The sequence below is a fragment of the Carassius auratus genome, chromosome 32, assembly GCF_003368295.1.
Source record: "Carassius auratus strain Wakin chromosome 32, ASM336829v1, whole genome shotgun sequence".
Classification (NCBI taxonomy): Eukaryota; Metazoa; Chordata; class Actinopteri; order Cypriniformes; family Cyprinidae; genus Carassius; species Carassius auratus.
The window spans coordinates 25,590,447-25,610,146 of NC_039274.1; the positions used below are offsets into that span (position 1 = coordinate 25,590,447).

General features: G+C 33.2%; 4 protein-coding genes and 1 pseudogene across 4 annotated transcripts; all 5 read left to right on the forward strand.

Moving 5' to 3' along the window:
- The window catches only part of LOC113052411 (UPF0687 protein C20orf27 homolog), a 14,477-nt pseudogene extending 11,992 nt beyond the window's left edge, over positions 1-2,485 (forward strand).
- On the forward strand, positions 2,477-7,138 carry LOC113052514 (uncharacterized). The gene is made up of 6 exons (XM_026216925.1): positions 2,477-2,542; positions 3,088-3,435; positions 3,522-3,857; positions 4,044-4,157; positions 6,335-6,363; positions 6,609-7,138. Exons 1-6 carry the CDS (start codon positions 2,485-2,487, stop codon positions 6,759-6,761), a joined length of 1,038 nt encoding a protein of 345 aa, XP_026072710.1. The 5' UTR covers positions 2,477-2,484; the 3' UTR covers positions 6,762-7,138.
- Positions 7,139-7,733: 595 nt separating this feature from the next.
- LOC113052515 (uncharacterized) lies at positions 7,734-10,126 on the forward strand. Its single transcript, XM_026216926.1, has 6 exons — positions 7,734-7,889; positions 7,980-8,330; positions 8,409-8,759; positions 9,325-9,435; positions 9,613-9,665; positions 9,763-10,126. Exons 1-6 carry the CDS (start codon positions 7,841-7,843, stop codon positions 9,880-9,882), a joined length of 1,035 nt encoding a protein of 344 aa, XP_026072711.1. The 5' UTR covers positions 7,734-7,840; the 3' UTR covers positions 9,883-10,126.
- Positions 10,127-11,960: 1,834 nt separating this feature from the next.
- Positions 11,961-13,570, forward strand: LOC113052517 (uncharacterized; the record flags this gene model as incomplete). Its single annotated transcript, XM_026216927.1, has 5 exons — positions 11,961-12,093; positions 12,175-12,519; positions 12,809-12,916; positions 13,113-13,165; positions 13,290-13,570. Coding segments are annotated over 5 exons (768 nt in total), but the record flags the coding sequence as incomplete, so codon positions are not given.
- Positions 13,571-17,882: 4,312 nt separating this feature from the next.
- LOC113052518 (uncharacterized) lies at positions 17,883-19,700 on the forward strand. The gene is made up of 6 exons (XM_026216928.1): positions 17,883-17,945; positions 18,050-18,397; positions 18,489-18,851; positions 19,069-19,176; positions 19,411-19,466; positions 19,608-19,700. The coding sequence occupies exons 1-6, from the start codon at positions 17,900-17,902 to the stop codon at positions 19,698-19,700; spliced, it is 1,014 nt and encodes a 337-aa protein (XP_026072713.1). The 5' UTR covers positions 17,883-17,899.

Here is a 19,700-nt window from a genome sequence, read left to right on the forward strand (position 1 = left end):
ACACTCCTACACTTGCTCTACGCTCTTCTGTAGCTGGTCATGTCAAACAACATGGCTAAAAACCGTGGGTGATCTGGCTTTTTCTCTTTGTTCCTAAATTGTGGAATTCCCTGTTCTCTGAGATTAGGAATGCAGAATAAGAATAAAGAATAAGTAATTTAAATCGTCCATTAAAATATATTATTTTTATTATAGATTATTTTGTTTTTTATTATATTGTCTTTTTTTGTTTTGTTTTTAACTGCCTGCCCTGTTATGTGTATCTTTTAATGTAATATTTTTATGTAATGTGTTTCAACATGCCACTTTTAAAGGGACTATATATATAATAAGGTTTATTATATTATTATATATTATATTATTTCATTTAGTGAAATTCAAATGTAATGTTTATGAAAAAAAGCTATTTTTAATGATCCACTGATCCACTCTTCTCCCTTATGACACAGAAATGATAATTAGTGATATTGTTGTATGTGGTCCACACTGTTAATAGCTATAGCATCATGTGTCTGGAATGGCAATATGCATAATGATGAGGTTATGCACAATGGTGTTGCTTAAAACATCAGGCTTCAAGTGTTTCAATTAAACAGGTGTCATACTGATGGCAGCAGATAGTTCAATTGGAAATGATTCCAGTTGATGGAATTGCAAATGAAAATTGATTTCTGTTGCATCTACTTGGATGGTAAATGCTATAAAATTTACAAAGCAATACAGGGGTTTGTGGTAAAATTTAACATTTACCTTTTTAAATATTAAATAATATTAGATACTCTAATATGTTTTTGTGTGTAAAAGATTTTTACACACCAACACACACACACACACACACCCCCCCCCCCCAACACACAAAGGATGTTTATCTAGGTGTTTTCACGTGTGATAACCAACCCACATAATTTCCTACCGCTCAGAATGGTCAAAGTGTGCTCTTTGCGGTCAGCTGCAAAATAGGTCTCTGTATGTGCAATGGTCTAACGTTGTGGTTTTTGCACAAAAGCGATAGCAGATCCTCACTTGTTTCTGTTTCAGGATGTGTGTTGTGCTGACCTGATTTCTGTTTATGTGTGTTTGCGCTTGTGCCACCAATGATCTTTTACAATAAATGTACCTACACAAGTGTTGGAGAAAACTGCTGAGACATGCACAAGCTACACAATGCTATTAATAGAAGTGCCACTCTCAGTCCTAGCCTGCTAATATTATAGACATTCATTATGATTTTAAAATACTTTTGTTGTGAGGTAGTTTATTTCTGTGATGTCATAGAAACAGTGAATGATGTTTGTCTGGTGAAAAGTCCAAATTAATTAAATTGATTGCAAATGATTGAGTGCGAAACTCAAACGTTGTGTTTTCTCATTTCACTAACATTAGTTATAGGTGTTTAAAGAGATATTTCACAAAAAGAAAAATCTGTCATTATTGGTTCCAACTTGTATGACTTTCTTTCTTTTGGGGAACACATATGCAAAAGGATATTTTGAAGAAAGTAAAAATGAAAGATGGTGCTTCCATTGACTTCCACTCTATGGTCAGAAAATAGTGAGTAAATAAGCAGAATTTCATTTATGAATTAATTTTAAAGTGAACTATCCCTTTAAGCAGTTTGAACAATGTAGGGAGTCCATCAGTAGCCATCACAAATGATAAACATTATTCACCCATTATCTGCTTTATTAAAGGGATAGTCCACTCAAAAAATGAAAATTCTGTAATTTACAAGAAAATATCCAAACTGTGTGTCATAAATAAGATATTTTGAAAAATTCAGGGTGACCAAAAGAGTTCAGTTCTGAAGCGGTTAACCACTTATGGCCTACCCAAACCAACCACAAAAGCCCCCTCAGACCCCCAAAATTTAACTGTCTATAAAAGTAAACCAACTTACACAAACAAATGACTGTAACCGACAGAGGTTATGTACATTTACTTTATACTGCACATCTTCTAAAATGCAAAACATAAAGATACAAAGCTGTTTGCTGACCTTTTGACCTTTAGATAAAGAATCTGGTTGTTATATTATACAATATGTGACATTTGGTTGCTTATCCATAAACATTCACAGCATTCAACTGATCTGTTTCCACTGTGTATCGAATAACTAGATATAACACAATGTGGTGTCATAGGGTCCCAAAGATCTCATGGATAATAGAGTTCCCTACAGGAATTTCGTTCAGTGTGCATTTTGTAATTTCTCTTTTCAGAACATGAATTAATAAGGATTATCTGTGTTTTGGGGAATGGCGTTTTGTACTGTGTTGACTGCAAGAAGTCCACTAGGTCAAAGACTTGTTCATGGGAAACGTTAATTAGGACGAGGGGGTGTCAAGTTACAAGACCAAGAAGGTTTATATGATTATAACTTCACACGACCAATGAGAACTTGTTTCGTAGTGTGGGTAATTTGCATACATGATGAAATAAATCATATCATATTCTCCTTTTGTCCTCAGGATGGAGACTTCTCTAATGCCAGCTCTCAAGATGTTTGCTCTGCGTGCATATATTCTTATGTCTTGCATATCATGTAAGTAATCTATGCATGTACATATTATCATTTATTTATTTGTTTAGTATTTTTGTGGCTTTTTAGAAATATTTGACAATGTTTTAAATATGTTTTATTACCAATTATAATGACAAAATATCTTGAGTTTAAAAGTTTAACTAAAAAATACATTTAGAAGTATCCGGTACTTTTTTTTTAAATTAATAGGAGCAGCACTCGAGCTGATGTCATGTTTTCAAGCATGATTTCATAATGATCCAAAGAGCATTATGTACTTTGGCAGAAGATTGTCTCTACAAAAGAGTTAACACGATCAGTGTCACAAATGTGCTTATTTGATTAGTGTCAATAACCTTGAAAGATTATTCATTATACATCACAAAAAATAAGATTGTTATTATTCAGTTATTTTCAAACTATTGTTTATTAGATTAATTTACATTAAACTCCCAAATGTCTATTATGCCTCAGATGTACGAACTACATTATATATGTATATTAAAAAAAAGGTAAAATGGTTGACTTTCCTGGACTCATCATGACTTTTTTTCTGTTTATTTCAGGTGCATCTATGATCCCCAGTGTTTTTCAGCCAAACGTCTCAATCACAGCATCTATGGGTGGTTCGGTCATCCTGGAATGCCACACAACCGCCGATCCAGTTGTGGCCTGGTTTTGGCTGAAACAAATCCCAGGACGAAAGTTGAACCCTATAGTTTCCACATATTACAAGGAGATAAAACTTCAAGGAGAAGTTCTCAATGAATCAAGACTTCAATTCAAAGTTGATGACAAGAAATCTACATTAATATTCAACAAGATTAACTCCAGAGATGCTGCCTATTATCACTGTGGTGTGCTACTGTATGAGAAGCTGTACTTTGGAGGGGGAACTTATCTGACAGTTGATGGTGAGTGGAAACTTGGAATGTAAGTTTGATTAAAAGACTTGTTTTATTATTACTGCTACTGTAAAGTATATTATTTTTCATCATAGATGCAAAGCCGGTTAAAATAATTCAGCATCCTGTTTTGGACTCACATCATGTAGGAGACTCAGTGACTCTTCATTGTTCAATATTTGGTGAGAGTTGTTCGGGAGGGCAGAGTGTCTACTGGCTAAGATACAAACCAAGAGAGTCCCATTCAGGAATCATTTACGCTGATGGAGATAGAAAGGATCAGTGTGAGACGATCTCTGTGACTGGATCAACTGTACAGAGCTGTGTGCACAAAGTCCCCAAAAGCCTCGCCAGTGATGAAACGTACTTTTGCAGCGTGGTCACATGTGGAAAGCTAATCGTTGGAAATGGAACTAAATTGATAGCTGATGGTAAAGCATGCTTTTATTGCTCACATACCTCTTTATTCGTAATATCTGTTTCATATTCTGCCAATGGATTTCCTAAATCAGTATTTAGTTTTCCATGAACTTCCAAAATTACGAAATAGAAAATAGGAAATATTTCCATTTGGACTGTTTATATTAAGATTAGAAAATTAATTTTTTCCCCCCCAGTTGTTCCCCAGAAAACAATGGCTTATATCATCACACTGCTTTCTGCTGTATTAGTGATATCACTGATAGTGAATATAATCATGGCGCTGTTATGGAGAAGATCTACACACAGAGGTAAAATTTTATTTAAAATTAACTTAAAAAAGTACAATTTTAAATCTTTGTCTAAAAACATTTAACAAAAATATAAATATTGCCTTAATTATATTATAACCAAAATGAACAGTATACGTGTGTGTGTGTGTGTATATATATTTCTGCATAAATATGACCCAAAATATAATCTGCAAAATGACTTATGTGCTTGAGGCTGTTGTCTTGCTACATGATCCACTTTCTCTCGAGACTCGTTCTCAGACAGATGTCCTGAAGGTTTCCTTTAGAATTTGGTGGTTTAATTTAATTCAGAATTTGTTGTTCAATCAATGATGACAATCTGTTCTTGACAGACCCAAACCATGATACTACTAACACCATGTTTCACAGATGGGATAAGATTCTAATGCCGGCATGCAGTGTTTTCCTTTCTCCAAATATAACGCTTCTCATTTAAACTAAAATGTATATTTTGAACTCATCCATCCAAAAAGCATTTCTCCAGTAGCCCACTGGTTTGTCCACATGACCTTTGGCAAACTGCAGACAGCCAGCAATGTTTTTTTTTTTTTTTTTTGATCAGTGGCTTTCTCCTTGTAACTCTGCCTATCATGGGTGTTAAGTGTTCTCCTGATGGTGGACACATGAACATTAACATTAGCCAATGTGAGAAAGGCCTTTAGCTACTTAGAAGATACCCTGAGGTCCTTTGCAGCTTCGCAGACTATTACACATTTTATTTTTAGAGCGATCTTTGCTGGTAGACCAGATCTGGTGATGGTAATAATTGTAATAATAATTATTAATAATAATAATAATAATAATAATAATAATAATTTTCCTCAATATTAACTCTTTAGAGATGGTTTTGTTTACTTTTATAGTTCAATTCAATTCAAGTTTATTTGTATAGTGCTTTTTACAATACAAATCGTTACAAAGCAACTTTACAGAAAATTATGTTTCTACAATATTTAGTAGTAGCTTATGGTGGTGACTGTCAGTTTGTGCACGTTTGACAGAATTTTTTAGAAAAAATTAATACAAGAGGTAGTCAGCTAGACGATGAACATTATTAATATTATTAATTAATAATTATTATATGATGCAGTCACACATGTAGCAATATTTGTTAGTCTGTTTGTTGATTCAGGGTTAGCATCATCTGAGGTCCTCAGCATCATCTCTTCTCAGGTGTTCTGGATCCAGACTGGAGCTTGTGTAAATCCTAGTTACCACGGGATGTAAATCCTGTTGCGAAAAATAGAAACAAAATAGAGACATCATTAGCATAGCTGCTGATCCAACGAACTAAAATTAGTTTAACCCAAGCTAATGAATAAAAAAGCACGTTTGATCAGATGCAATTACAGTCACAATTTAATAGATACATTATTCGAATGCTTGGCGAAAGAGATGCATTTTTAATCTCGATTTAAACAGAGAGAGTGTGTCTGAACCCCGAACATTATCAGGAAGGCTATTCCAGAGTTTGGGAGCCAAATGTGAAAAAGCTCTACCTGCTTTAGGGGACTTTGCTATCCTAGGATCTACCAAAAGTCCAGCGTTTTGTGACCTTAGGGTGCGTGATGGGTTGTAGCGTGGTAGAAGGCTGGTTAGGTACGCAGGAGCTAAACCATTCAGGGCCTTATAGGTAAGTAATGATAATTTGTAATTGATACGGAACTTAATAGGTAGCCAGTGCAGAGACTGTAAAATTGGGGTAGTATGATCAAATTTTCTTGACCTTGTAAGGACTCTAGCTGCTGCATTTTGGACTACCTGTAGCTTGTTTATAGTCTGATGAGCAACAACAACTATTTTTCTGAGGTCCTTGGATATCTATTTTGTTTGTGCGATGATATACACTTCCACAAACATGATCAAACTTTGATAGATCCATGTTCTTTGAATGTAACAGGGCACACACTGACACCTGAGCCATCCCACTGATTTAAAACACCTCTTAACAGATGGACTCTAATTTCGCTTTCAAATTAACTGCTAATCCTAGACACTCACATTTTTTGACACTCACAGATATGTAATATGGGTTCTATTTGTCAACTTTCAGGATTTACATGAAAACCAGATAATCTTTTGCGTCATATTAATGCAGAAATATAGAAAATTCAGCACTGTATATTCACTTTTATTATTTTATCATCATATCACCTTTATGTTACATTCTGAAGGTGTTGACCATGTACAGTCTACAGCCCAGGTAAGCTTTATACTTTTACATTATATGTAGCTATGGGGGAAAGAGCACTAACTTTACCTGTCAAATAAAAATTATAATCATGAATCATTTAATACATTTATAAACCATTCAGAACATTATATTATGTTACATAGAGTATTATATATTTTATATATATATATATATATATATATATATATATATATATATATATATATATATAAAACAGTACTAGTATTGTTAAAATTATATCATTCTCTTATTAGGCTGCAGACATAGACTCGGAAAATTATGCATCGCTGCAGTTCTCTCCACACCAGCCTATACGAAAAATGAAAAGCCGTGAAGAGGCAGCCTCTGTCGTCTATGCATCTGTCCGTCAAACAAGAAACATAAAACAAGGATCTCCTCATTCTTAATGCTTGTCAAGTTTTTTTTTTTGGCTATTAATTTTTTAAAAGGACTATCACATTACGTGGTCTCATATGAGCATTGGAACATTCAGTTGCAAGACAATATACTCATTTTTTTTTTTTTTATTGATTAAAATTTATTTTACTATTTTAAACGTTTAAAGTTGACAAAGTGATGGGGGCAAATGTCTGTTACTGTCTTTTGTAGATTTTTTTTAATGTTGTTGTAAAGGGCAATAGGAGTGTGTGGTCATCATGTTATTCAGTGTCTAAATTGTACACATTAAAACATGGAGAAAAAAATATTTGTGTGTTTACAATAACTTACCATTAAATTCAGCACCATGGAGAGGGGCAACATTTTGTAAATGAGGAGAAAAAACAGCTTGCCATAACCGCCCCCCACCCTAAACAAACAACAACAACAACAAATGTATTATTTAAAAAAAAAACAACAACAGTGACCCAAACATTAAAAAAGATATAGTAGATGTAGCATATACATACTAGTATGTAGTATGTGTGCAGCGTTATATTGAAATGTACTACTAGTCACCTCCAGGTGATGGCAGTCAGATGTCATTGCACATAAACACAGATTTACAGATAATACTCTTTATTCACTATATACTGTAGTAACAGCATACAATAGCTTTCATTTAAGAAACTATAATCTTCATACAACACTCCTTCAAATGATTGTTTTCTTCTTCCTTTTTAAGACTGCTCTGATGTTTTAGTATCATCATACCATGTACTTGTCCTACAGTGTTGCAGTCATTTTATATTATAGTTCACATGTCATAAAATATTGTAACATAGTTATTTAGATTTTGCATGGTGTCACCCTAAGCATCTCTTTCATTTCATTAATTTGGCCTTCTGGTAAGATTAGAAGTCTACTAGTTGCAGCTGTTTACATACTATACTTAGCAGCTTACTTCAGGAAAGGGGCAGTAATTTGTGAATGCAGAGAACCAATAGAGTCACATGATGAAGTCATACTGTACCTCAGAGAGCAAATTGATTCATAGACTCAGAACCTCATGTAGACAGAAGTGCAGAAGACCCAGGACGAAGATACAATGAATAATAACATCTACATGATGCTCTTTCTTTTTCTTCATGAAGTCTGTAAGTACAAAACAATGCATCATTCAATCATTCTTTTACTAATCATCTACATGTCATCTTTGAAAATTATGTTAATCGTTTTTTCAACAGGTGAACTCAATTGCAATGTTGCTCATGTGGATCAGGTTTTAACCGTGAAAGAGGGAGGGAATATATTATTACCTTGTCTCATTGTAAATGATCAGTTACACCGAGTACTATGGTATAAACAGGTCCTTGGAGAGAAACCTCTCCTAATAGTGTCATCATATCACCACTCTCAACCAAATGAATTTTCTCCCGACTTGGAAGCAAATCATCGTTTTCATGCAGTGAGAGAGGATTATAGTTTTAATTTAACCATCTTGAGAACCTTGAAATCTGATTCAGGCACGTATTTCTGTGGAGCTGCCTTTGCTAATGTTATTTCCTTCAGCACTGGAACTGTTTTGCTGGTTAAAGGTGAGTGTTATAATATTTAACCTTTCGATGGACGATTCCATTTATTGTCAGTGTTCATTCTTTTTTCCCCCCTTATAGGTGCAGACCTCAAACCTGCTGTTATTCAACAGCCTATGCTTAATGTTATAAAGCCAGGAAGCAATGTGACTTTGCAGTGCTCAGTAGAAGGGAAGATGTGTGAGAATGGAGTGCAACTAGTTTACTGGTACAGACGCAGTTCAGACAGTATCCATCCAGGAATGGTTTATACTCATGGAGACATGAACAATGGGTGTGGGAAGAACTCTGCTGCCTCCTCTCCTATGCAGAGCTGTCTTTATAACCTCCCTAAGATGAATGTTGGTCTCTCTGATGCTGGACTGTACTACTGCGCTGTGGTAACTTGTGATGAAGTTTTATTTGGAAATGGCACGACGTTGGTCATTGAAGGTAAGTGCATTATGTTTGAGTAGTAGTATTTTTTAACAGACACATTTTTAACCGAAGCAACTTGCAAAGTAGAAATATCGTAAACAATTTACTATATAAGAATTATACATAATACCAAGCTTTTATAAGATAGATTAGTCCAAATCCTTTTTCCTGTTGTTATTATTATTATTGTGTTTTTGTTTGCTGAACTTTCTGTATTCAGATGCGTGACATACTTCTGGTTTAGAAACTTCTACTACTTCTGCTACTACCAATATATATGATATATTATACAAAGTCGCTTAATCCTAAGAAACTTTAGCATTTTAGTTTTAAATTTAAATAGATTTTAAATTGGCCAATCCAATCAAATGAACATCAAACATAAATGTCATGCTCTTTATAACCATATCCATGCAGGACTATAATTTACAATCTAATTCAACATGCAATAAGTTATGTACCGTAGTATGTGTAGTACTGTATGTGTTTAAACAGTAACAAATAGTGGGTATTAAACTTAATTTGACAAACTATTTTTGAACCCACTCTCTAAAGTTGCACAATGTTTCTTGTGTTTCAGATGAATTTAATAGCGAGAGGATGCCATATTTTATAATAATTGGCCTTGCATTGATGTGCACAGTCAGTTTTACCATCAATATTTTGCTCTGTATACCATTGAGAAGAAAAGGTAAGACCACGTGTCTTCTTAATTTTTGCAATCTTTCAGTTTAAGCACTATTATTATTATTATTAATATTATTGTCAAACCTAATTCTAAGAAAGAACAGTTATAAAATGCAATACTGGGTTCAAACAAACAGAAGAGTTTAAATCTTCTCATAATGCTTTATTTGACTTCTAACAGATAGAACGCCTCAACAAATCCAGATTACCAATGACGATACAACAATAGTTCAGGTTTGGACAATCAGATGTATAAATAACAGTTAACTCTCGTAAGTTAATATAGAGTGCTGAAAAAAAAAATTAAAGGTCTCCTAATTTTTTCTTGTAGTACCGCAACACAGATGACGTTAACTATGCTGCTCTGAACCTTTCCACTAAAAGAGGTCAGAGAAAAAGGACCTTAGAGGACACAACGTACTCTGTACCGACATTGCGAGACAAGATATGAAACTTATAGCTGCTGATCATTTAAACGTACCATAATATTTATAATATTGAACTCCAGGAGTGCATTAGTAATATTCCATATTTGTGTCTCTAATTATAGTCTGTGCTTATTCTGCATCGTGTTAAACATGTTTTTTTTTTCAAGAAACGTGTTGTGGGTGTTAACATTAGCACTTCTGGGAGCTGACATGAAAAATTATATAAAAGCATAACCACATCCTGTAAAGATGTAACTAGATGTGAAAGCACTGTGTTCATCACCTCGAATAAAATTAGATTTAGGTCAACCTTCTTATTTGGTTATTCATCTCTAACACAATATGGTTACTTTCTCGCTGACAGAGCATGTAATGTTGAATAGTGTAATCCATAATGCAATGCACTTGATTTGACCTTTCATTTGCAGTGTTAAGAATGTAATAGAAAAATATCAAATACAATATTTGAACATATACTTCTTTAATCATTATTTGATCAGACAGATTAATTAAATTCATCAGGATGTTTTTGAGTAAAAAAGGAAATTCACTGTGGAGAAAAAAGAAGGCCGGGACTTGATTTCACAGATCACTAAAAAAATGGTAGAAAAGTGGTAGAAAAAGTTGTAGAAAAGTGTAGGTTTTTATAGTAGTTTCAGGGAAAGACTGGTGATGCTGAACTAAGGAGAGGTTTATTTATTTTCTAATAATAAATTAATATTATTATAAAAAATTTTCCAGGACAATGTGAACCAATTAATAGTGCATTAAAAATGGTCAGTTTTGGTTCTTGTTGACTGGATGTTTTAACAAAATTTGAACTGTTTTAAATATCCAAGATGACAACTGGATGCCATTTGCTGAAACATGCAATATGATGAGGTCATGTGACATTGTAGCATACTACTATTACAAGCAACCAGGTGATGGCAGTGAGGTATCACAAATAGAGAAAAGCAGACAAAAATATACATTTTTATCTTGATTTCCAACATATTATGCTCATGTAAATTCACTTACAGAATATTCTTTCATCATTCATCATGCAAATGCTTTTATATAAAGATTTACAATAGCACTTCAACACTTCATTTGCATTCATTTGAATATTTGAACACACCTGCCATTTATGTTCATAACTCCTCATCCTTTTACAATATAAATGTCATTTCTTTCAGGGTTTAAAATCACGGGTTTGTAGTCCAACTCTTGAAATACTGTAAATGTTAAGCAGTTTCCACTGCAAGAAATTCCAAGTGGATCTTTGTTGTTGTTGCACCACAACTTAATATGTATCAATATCGGTTATGCATTTGTTGTAAAGTGTGATATTTTCATCAAAATCTTTCAAAATTAAAACAAGTTCGTGTTTGTGTGTGTTTGTGTTTGTGAGTCCACATCTATTGGCCCTACTCTGATATGTACTATAAAGGGGAATTTTCCTTTGTCTAATGTAGAAACTGATCAGTGTATCGAGTTTAAACAATGCTAGTTATTTTAAATATGTATAGCGTCATTGATACTTTGTTTAAATCCTGATCTACATTAGAATAGATACTTTACAAATCATTAAAGATTTGATGATAATGTTCCACATCTGTTAGAAGCAGAAGTTAAACAAGGAAATGAGCAATGACATGTTAGCTCAGAGAGCCAATGCAATGATGTGATGATGCTTCCACTCAAAGCAGAGGAAAGGTTTCAGAGAATCTAAGGTTGAGCTCTGAAGGTCATCTGAAAATGTATGTCATTCTGTTCATTGTATGTGTTCTCTTTTATAAACCATGTAAGTACAAAACTTGGTTTCACAAGTTTTTCTTAAACCTTCTTTACTTTTTATTATGTCGCTTATGTTTCAACAAATGTCTTCGCATTATTTACAGCAATGCAATATTCTACAAGTATTCGGCAGACAGAAGATGTAGCAGTTCAAGTAGGCGATGATGTGACATTATACTGCTTTCACCCAAAAGAACAACTGAATAGAGTCATGTGGTTAAAACAGACTCTGGGAGAGAGACCTGTTCTTGTAGCCTCTTCATATCACTGGACTCAAAAAAGTGTACTTTATGATGATTTTGAAAAGTCAAAACGCTTTAGAGTAGATACATTGAGTGGCAGCTTTAATTTGACTATTCAAAAAACGGCAGAATCTGATTCAGCTACATACTTCTGTGCTGTTTCTTTCTCTAATGTTGTCCACTTTGGAGCAGGAACTAATCTAGTGCTTAGAGGTGGGTGATCAATATTTAGACTAACTCTTTATGAAATTTGTAATGTTTTACAGTCTCAAATTCATAATATTTCTTCAGCAGGTTCTAAATCCAACAGGATTCATATTCTACAGCAGCCTCACCCTGAAATAACATCGTCCGGTGGAAATGTAACTCTACTATGTACAATCCAAAATGAACAAGAGAGTTGTGGAGATGATCACAAAGTCTACTGGTTCAAACAGGGTTTAGAAAAATCCCATTCAGGAATCATTTACACTCAAGGAAGTTGTAAAAACAGCTCAATGACTGTTTCTCCTACCAAGAGCTGTGTCTACAGTCTCTCTTTGAGAAACATCAAGCCCTCTGATGATGGGACTTACTACTGTGCTGTGGTCACGTGTAAGGAGATTTTATTTGGAAATGGAATTAATCTGGCTTCTTATGGTAAGTGTATTTAATACAATTTATAACAAGTTGTGTATCTTAAGCAGCCATTTTACCATTGATGACCAAGTTTGAGTTTCTTGTGTGTCATACAATGTCAAGACAAAACCTTTTGACATCTAAAACTGTGTAGTATAACACAGAGAGTACCATAAAGTGTTTAAAACATGTTGTTCATCTGTAATATTGAATTTCTGTTGATGCAAAATTAATCACATGCTTCTTTAATTGCATGCTGTATGCAAGACACAAAATGTGGTGCATTCAAGTTATGTGTTACTTGTTTCAGATGAAGGTAAAGGCCAACACATAAATATCTACGTACTAATTGGCCTTGCAGCACTGCTGACCGCAAGCTTCATCAGTAATATTCTACTTTGTGTGAAAAAGATGAAAGGTAACAGCTCACTTTAATGTATTTATATTAATAATACATCATATTAAATACACAAGGATATACATTAAAATGAAAACATGACCTATTTTTAATTATTCAGAACTATCATGTAAAATGTATTAAAGAAAATTAACATAATGCCTGGAAATGGCATTTCAAAGTACTAAAAATCATATATCATTTTATATTTTAACAGGAAACACATCTCAACCCGTTCATGCTACAGATGATATAGTGTCAAGTGTACAGGTTTGTATTACTTGGACAGATAAAATGATATGTTAAAGGTCAAGTATTTAGACAACTGTGGCTTAGATGATGTACATCACTTAATGGAAACGTTTCTTAAATATATTTATATCTTTTATTTTAGTACCACAGGACCTCCGATTTGAATTATGCTGCCTTAAAATTCCCAAGCCGAAACTCAAGACAGCAGCGAGAGGAGAGTCAAAGGCCGACGGAGTACTCCGGACTGAAATATAAAAACTCTGTATCGTAATACTGAATATGTATAATTGCAAATATTGTTTGCTAAACAGAGCCACTTTAAATACCATATGATAAATCATAATTGAGATTATGTTATGTTCTGAATAAATATTAAACGTAAATGTTTACAGTTAGACTCTTTATTCTGTAAAAATAATCACAGACAACTAGCTCATGCTTACTGTGTTCTCTAATGTTCATGTTGTTCTGCATGTGAATAAAGTGTTATTTGAGCAATATGCCATGTTTTTTCTTCATAAGAAGACAGAAACGGACCCCCGTGCTCTTTGTATTTCTTTTTCAGATACCATTGCTACATGGATGGGGATAAAAACTCACAATTATGCTATTTTTATTTGTTTCGAATGTGAATGGTGATGGGATCTAATTTAATGATTGATAAAACTACACCACAAACCACAAGATCACACCCCCGTTTACACCCCAGTACTGTGGTGAGATTTAATCAGTTGCTCAAAATACACAAACGAGCTTGAGACACTCTTCTTCCATTTGATGTGCATGAGACTGTCTGTCTGCAGTACCTTTAGCCTGTTTGACACCCACTCAGCCCCCTCTCTCCCTCCTCACTGTGTGGCACAAGCTTTACTCATGATTAAAATCAGAGACAGAAGAAAACATTAGTCCCACCCGGAAAAATCTCCAGCAGAAGTCCGGCAGAAAAGTAAGAGAAGATGAAATCAGTCATCAGACTGGAAAGCAGTCAGGCCAAACACGTGAGTCAAACTAAAAGAGGGGCTGTGTGAGTGAATGACATCATATCCTGTTAAGTGAGTTACAGGAAAAACCTGCTTAGTGTAGAGTTAAACCTGCTCCGGTGAACATCAGCGGATCAGCTTTGTATCTTGTATAATTAGATCAAAATACATATTCAATGCACGATTCATACGACACAAATCTTGTAATTATTAATTATTTTGAGTAAAATTATTTTACTTAATTAGTTATTTGGATTTTTTTACATATTGTATTATTGTATTTTGAATTTTAGATTATTGGTTGGTAATATTTTTTATGTTTGTAATAGTAGTATATAGAGCTGTAGCTTAACACCATGCAGTAATGTTATTTTGAATGGTCCCTGTGAAATAAGCACACACTCATGTTGATTGTTATAGTTTATTGGGACTCTACATAGATGTAATGATTTTAATACTGTCCAAACGGTATTTTCTATCCTCTTACCCTAACCCTACCCCTCACACAAACTTTTCAGCATTTGAAGTATTTAAAGTGTTTATTATCTTTTTAAAGCTATTTTAATTAGGAATTATTAAGAAACAGCTCATAAAACACATTTATGTTGCTGAAGCAGTGTAATACCCATGTCATTACACTAATTTGTGTCCACACACACACACACACACACACATGTATAATTAGAATAAGTGACAAATATATATTTAAAAAAATTAAACGTAATAAATGTAACAAAGTGAAAATGGATCAGCACCTTTGCTCTCAGTGTGAGCATGAACATGCATCATGGTTTAAGTAGTTTCCACCCGCAACACAAGACCCATTTATTTTTTCTTTCACAACTCTTGCTGCATCAAAGCCACACACACAGGCACACACACGCACACACAAAATCACCAACCTTTGTCTTCACATTACTTTCCATTACCAAAAAAACACAAATAGCCCACCCTACTTCTACAGAGAGAAAGAGAGAAAAAATATTATCTGAGATCTTACTGGACAGTTTTACTAGTTACATATCACTAAAGATATTTATTCATGTATGTCCCCAGTTATTGTGTTTGCATAAAAATATTATAAACAAATATTAAACTATTTTTTTTTATCAAATTGTTTTCTTCCAGTTAGCATAAGTTTTGTATTTAATTCTGGAACTAATTGGTCATAGGCCTCACTGATCTGATCTTATGCGCTTCAGTCAGAGTGAATTTAACCAATATTATCCACGAATAATGCTTATTTTTACTTAAAAACTGATGTGCATAAGCTCGTATCAATGAAGCATACAACCAATCAGTTCCAAAAAGAAATACAATTGCTAATTAAAAGAAATAAAAAATTATTGAATTCAAGATAAAGATAAAATGGCATGAGAGTGTTACAAGCCGGGGCCGGTTGACCACAACACCTATTTAAGTATATGATTTCCAGCACAAGCATAAGTGTTAAATAAGAGCATAATAAAATATGTACGGTGCATAGATTTCATCATAGCTCATGTAAATCTTAAATTTTAAAACTTAAAAATTTTAATTATACTTATTCTGCTCCCCCTGCTGATGAAAACAGGAAGAACTGACAAGAAGAGCAAAATAACACTATTCGAATTAGAATATTGCACAACAGATATGAAATTGATTGTAAGTGTTTGAAGTTTTTTGTGGTTACTTTGATATATTTATATATATTTGATTTGTTCCATAACTTCAGTATAAACAATCGATGCTAGAGTTTGCTTTATATAGTTATGGACAGTTTCTATTTTATCACACCAATAACACTGAAAGTTTATTCCTCAAAAATATGTACATATATAATATTTTGTTTAGTGATATGTTTTTAATTATCTTTAAAGAGGTAATATATATATATATATATTATCTGTATTAAACATGTAATATATACTTAATATATACATAGAACATCTGACAAATGCATAAGGATATGCCATATTTTATAATGATTATTTTCATTATTGTTTTTAATATTATGTGTTATTTAGCATTACAGTGGAAAACAGAGCAGAGAGATCACCAGCCTCATTTAAGAGTTCACAGTGCAGACTGTTGATCTCTGTGTTGTGTTTGTGGTCAGTGCATGAAAGTCACAACAGAATGGAAAGATCAAGCTGTCTTCAGTAGGGCTCAATCTTAGTGGTCAAAAGTTTCCACAGCGTCTGACGTTGCTAAAAAAAGAGAAGGTGTCAAAAGCAGTCACATGCATTTACAGCAGCTTAGACTTAGTTCATTGCTACCACTTGTGAAAGCCTGAGGGGTGAAACTACAAAGGCATTTGATTTCAAGTGTAACATTTGTTCTCATAGGACACTGCTTTAGTTAAAAAATAATAACAAAAAGTTAAACAACGCAAAGGACACTGCTCTGTTTGAACAAAGGTTTACAGTTTTTAAAAGTACAGTTTAACTTGCTCATGCAAACTCATGTTGAACCTTAACTTCTGATGTGCATGTTTATCAGTTTATTGTTTGTGTAAATTATAATTCAGATCAAAATGCTGCTGTCTTAGTGTGATTTGTCTGTCTATGGCAGGACAAAAATAGACATGAAATACAGAAAAATGCGTGCGTAAAAGGTTTTAATTTAAATTTAAATTTTAAATTAAAAGACAAAGTATAATATGTAATACACAAATAAAATTGAAAATAATAATAATGTCATAAGGTTTCATGTTCAGGCAAAGAGGTCCAACCTCAAACTCACACAATCGGATAAGCCAACGTTTAGATAGCACCACAGAGCCACGGTGTTTCAAAATTACCTACTAATAGTTAATGTTACTTAAAGTTGACATTATGTAAAGTTGTCTCAGTATGAACTGTAATAAAAGACTTTAACATATTTATTATGTAGCAAGTATTTTAAAAAGTCCTTTAACACTGAAAAACGCACTGAAAACTGCACACACTTCACCTTTAAGTTGAGGTGCAGGAGCTTTATTTATCAAAAGCTAAGTTAAGTAATAAGATAGATTCAAACCACAGACCCATTCAATATTTAAAAACATAAAAATGTCATATACTGTATTTACAAATATACAAATTATGTATATTGGTGATTAGTTCTATTGCATAATGAAGAGGTGATAAAGGATGTATCAACACTGGCCCATTAATGAAAGCTAATCAAAGTTGATCATAAGTAATGTCATGTACTATATAATGATATCATGTTGCATTTATTTATTATAACCCTATTTATGGTGCATCAAAATATGATAATGCTTTTTATGCTAACAAATCTGCACGACATCCAAGTGTTGTGTAATTTCAGGACCATGGACAGGGATTTTCTGTGTCAAAGGTTGCAGTGCATTTTTATTTACATTTGGCCTGAATCAAACTACTAATAAAAAAAAATAATAATAAACATTTGTTAGAGGATGATAGTTAAATCTCTCCCAATTTAACTTTATTTGTCCATGTAGTTTGTACAGTATGTAAATTCATGTTTTACCATAATTTTTGTTTGATAAAATAAAATGCACTTTTCTTGAAAAAAGGGAAATGATATATGAATATCCTACAATTAATATTTTAAATGGATTTCCATTTTTGTCTTCTTAATCGATTTAATGTGTGGGTTGAAAGCTCTGCACATAAAACTGTGTCAAGTTCAGGAAATGGGCGATGATTTGCTGACGAACAGAATCATGTCATCTTAAGGTATCTTAAGTGTATGGAACAGTTTACCCTATGTGAGCTACTTTTTTTTTTGAGCCTGAGCACAGAATGATCTGGATGACGATAAAATGGACAGACAACTTTGTGTGACGATCTTCCTCTTATATGAATTCTGTAAGTGCCATTTCAATAATATTCATATAAATTTAACAAACAAGGCTAAAGCTTTTCTAAAGATCATCAAAATGTTACAAATTATATTTGTAATCTATTAACAGTTATAATATATGGAGACATTATACAACTGGACCCAGTTGTATCAGTTCATGAAGGAGATCCTGTGGTTTTGTCCTGCCTTTTAACAACGAAACAATTAAGTATGGCACTGTGGTACAAGCAAGTCACTGGAGAAGAACCACGTCTCATTGCTTCCTCTGTTCTCCATTCATCAGAAAGCCAATTTCACAATCAATTTAACAGCAGTCATTTTGAAGTGTTAAGAGGGACTGGTAGTTTTAATCTGAGAATTGTGAACACTTTACAATCAGATTGTGGCACGTACTACTGTGCTTTCTCTTTCTCTAATATCATTACATTTGGAAATGGAACACATCTGGCTATTAAAGGTGAGTTAGTGTATGCCTGTTACATATTAATTATTTTATTATGATAAATGGGGAAAAAACTGTTGTTTATACAAAACATCATCCATTCTAGGAGCACAAATCAGCAAACCCACGAGTCTAAAGCTGCCCAAGATTGAATTAGTTAAGTCAGGGATAAATGTTCCTCTGCAATGTTCAATCCAAAATGAGTTAGAAAGACATGGAAATGAAAGTGAAAGTGAAAATCGTCTCTACTGGTTCAAACACGGATCAGGAGAATCTCCTCCAGGATCTATTTATGTTCATGGAAACACAAGTGATGGATGTGTGGGCAGATCTGAAGCTGACTGTCTTTCACCGACCTGCATTTACAACCTCCCAAGGAAAATGTTCAGTTCCTCACAAACGGGAACTTACTGTGCACTGGCCACATGTGGGGAGATTTTATTCGGAAATGTTTCTAAACACAGTCCTGGTAAGTGTGAGCATTTTATTATCTTTACTACTTATATTTGGAAATTTCTTTAATTGTGTAATATATGTAATATTATTTCAGGTCACTTTTTGAACATAATATTGACAATGTGAGAAAAACGTAAAAAAAGATTTTTAAAATATATTTTTGATATTTTATTTTGTTTTATTTTAACTTTTCCAAAATACCTGTGTGATTTATTTATTTATTGCTTTAGACAACTTTGAGAGTCAGAACATGCTATTATTCATTCAAATCGGCCTTGCAGCACTGTTGGCAATAAGTTTTACCATCAACATTCTACTTTGTTGCATGAGGAAAAATGGTAAGCATTTATATGAATTTATACAGTCTTCTATTAAAGAGCCTAATTTATATTATTATTCTATATTGTAAAAAATTGCCTTATAAATAGTGTATTAGAAATGTACTGTAATAGTAAATTTCTTAATCAACTATTCTGTAATATTTGAATTTTCTTTTTTGGCCATATGTGAGCAATGACTATTCTTTCTTTTAAAATTGAATTCACAAACTGTTAAATCTCTATTCAAAACAGGGAGAAAATCTCAACAGATACAGACTACTAATGAGGATGATGGGTTAATAAATAAGGTAATTATAAAAAAAAGAAAGAAAAAGAAACCATTGATAAGGCCTTTGATAAAGCATCTATAATGTGTAATATGACAAAATATGACTGTAATATGTAATCTGACTATTGTAATGTTTTTTTTATTTTATTTTTTATTTTAGAACATGGAGATTACTTACAGTACTGTGCAAATGAGTTCAGTGAGAGTGAAGAGAGAGAGAGCCGTCCTGAGGACACACTGTATTCTGGTTTAG

Excerpts from the sequence above, each read along its gene's own strand:
- LOC113052514 (XM_026216925.1), top strand. The coding sequence starts at position 2,485 with ATGCCAGCTCTCAAGATGTTTGCTCTGCGTGCATATATTCTTATGTCT. Across the intron at positions 2,543-3,087 it reads TCTTATGTCTTGCATATCAT|GTGCATCTATGATCCCCAGT; the intron begins GTAAGTAATCTA and ends TGTTTATTTCAG. Across the intron at positions 6,364-6,608 it reads ATGTACAGTCTACAGCCCAG|GCTGCAGACATAGACTCGGA; the intron begins GTAAGCTTTATA and ends TTCTCTTATTAG.
- LOC113052515 (XM_026216926.1), top strand. The coding sequence starts at position 7,841 with ATGAATAATAACATCTACATGATGCTCTTTCTTTTTCTTCATGAAGTC. Across the intron at positions 7,890-7,979 it reads TCTTTTTCTTCATGAAGTCT|GTGAACTCAATTGCAATGTT; the intron begins GTAAGTACAAAA and ends TTTTTTCAACAG. Across the intron at positions 9,666-9,762 it reads ACGATACAACAATAGTTCAG|TACCGCAACACAGATGACGT; the intron begins GTTTGGACAATC and ends TTTTTCTTGTAG.
- LOC113052518 (XM_026216928.1), top strand. The coding sequence starts at position 17,900 with ATGGACAGACAACTTTGTGTGACGATCTTCCTCTTATATGAATTCT. Across the intron at positions 18,852-19,068 it reads TGTTTCTAAACACAGTCCTG|ACAACTTTGAGAGTCAGAAC; the intron begins GTAAGTGTGAGC and ends TTATTGCTTTAG. Across the intron at positions 19,177-19,410 it reads TTGTTGCATGAGGAAAAATG|GGAGAAAATCTCAACAGATA; the intron begins GTAAGCATTTAT and ends TATTCAAAACAG.